Source organism: Acanthisitta chloris, unplaced genomic scaffold (assembly GCF_000695815.1).
Source record: "Acanthisitta chloris isolate BGI_N310 unplaced genomic scaffold, ASM69581v1 scaffold19149, whole genome shotgun sequence".
Taxonomy (NCBI): Eukaryota; Metazoa; Chordata; class Aves; order Passeriformes; family Acanthisittidae; genus Acanthisitta; species Acanthisitta chloris.
In genome coordinates this window covers 7747-9126 of record NW_008692217.1, presented here as the reverse complement: position 1 = coordinate 9126, position 1380 = coordinate 7747, and the positions used below count along the sequence as shown (strand labels likewise).

Below are 1380 nucleotides of genomic sequence, written 5' to 3'. Positions count from 1 at the left end.
AGCGAGGGTGGCGCCGCGCGGGCAGGACGCGGGTGGACGCGGGTGGACGCGTGTCCCTCCCGCTCGCAGCACTCGAGGCGCTGTGTGCGCCTGCGGGGGAAGCCGTGAGACTTTCCTGCCCGCCCTCAGCGGTCGGGGTGAGATCTGTGGCTTTGCTGCCCTCCTGACTCGCTGTTCCTTTCGCAGATGTGATACAGCTGCGGTTTGCCTGGGATTTCTGCCTCTTCGGCTCTCATGGCTCACATCACCATCAATCAGTATTTGCAGCAAGTAAGCAAGATCTTTAGTGGATTTTATTTCCTGCGATTCATTTGCTGTTTGAGTCTGGGGGTGGATTTTGTTTTGCTGTCAGTGTGTTATTTTGTTTAAGAAATATATCAACATGAGAGTTCTGGGTCCCTCACTTCAAGAAGGACATTGAGGTGCTGGAGCAGGTCCAGAGAAGAGCAACGAGGCTGGTGCACTCGAGCACAAGTGCCATGAGGAGAGGCTAAGGGAGTTGGGATTGTTTAGCCTGGAGAAGTGGAGGCTCAGGAGAGACCTTATCACCCTCTACAACTTCCTGAAAGGAGGCTGTGCCCAGGTGGGGTCTGTGTTTTCTCCTAGACAGCTAGCAAGAGAACAAGAGGACTGTCTCAAGCTGCACCAGGAGAGGTTCAGGTTGGACATTTGGAGGAATTTCTTCCCAGAAGAGTGATTAGACACTGGAATGTGCTGCCCAGGGAGATGGTGGAGTCATCATCCCTCAAGGGATTTAAGGAGAGACTGGATGAGGCACTTAGTGCTGTGGTCTAGTTGTCATGGTGGTGTTAATTCATAGGTTGGACTTGATGATCTCAGAGGTCTTTTCCAGCCTGATTGACTCTGTGAATGATGTGGTAAAGAAACTTATTTCTCCAGCCTGCTCTAAGCACTCTGAGTGCAAAGGATGTACACCTGGAGCATGTGGGAAGTGTGATGGTTTCTGACACAGTGCATAGAGAGGTGATTTATCTGTAAGAATAGACATAGAGGGACCCTGTGTGTGGTTATAGTAACAGATGTCGCTCAGGGATTCAAGAAATCTAGGGTTTTAGGATGTACAGGAATGCAGAGACGCAGAAGGTGTAGCATGGGAGATGGAGAGACAGCAGCAGAGTCACAGGGCACTGTGTGTTCATGATGGACTCAAGTCCATGAACGGGAAGTGCCAAGAGGATGATCAGACTCTGCTCAGTGAGGAAACCAAGAAAACAAGAGGGAACAGCAAAAACTGATGCCCAGGAAGTTCCACCTGAACACGAGGAAAAACTTCTTTGCTGTGCAGTCACTGAGCACTGAACAGATTGCCCAGAGAGGTTGTGGTTTCTCCCTCACTGGAGATATTCCAGACCCATCTGG

The 1380-nt window shown here is 50.7% G+C and overlaps 1 protein-coding gene across 1 annotated transcript in view; it reads left to right on the top strand.

Annotated features, from left to right (window-relative positions):
- Positions 1–224: 224 nt before the first annotated feature.
- The window catches only part of PCID2 (PCI domain containing 2), a gene marked incomplete at its 3' end in the record, with an annotated part of 8656 nt that continues 7500 nt past the window's right edge, over positions 225–1380 (top strand). The window contains exon 1 of the mRNA XM_009082576.1: positions 225–270. Coding sequence (XP_009080824.1) covers positions 235–270 — 36 coding nt within the window. The remainder of the gene's footprint in view (positions 271–1380) is intronic.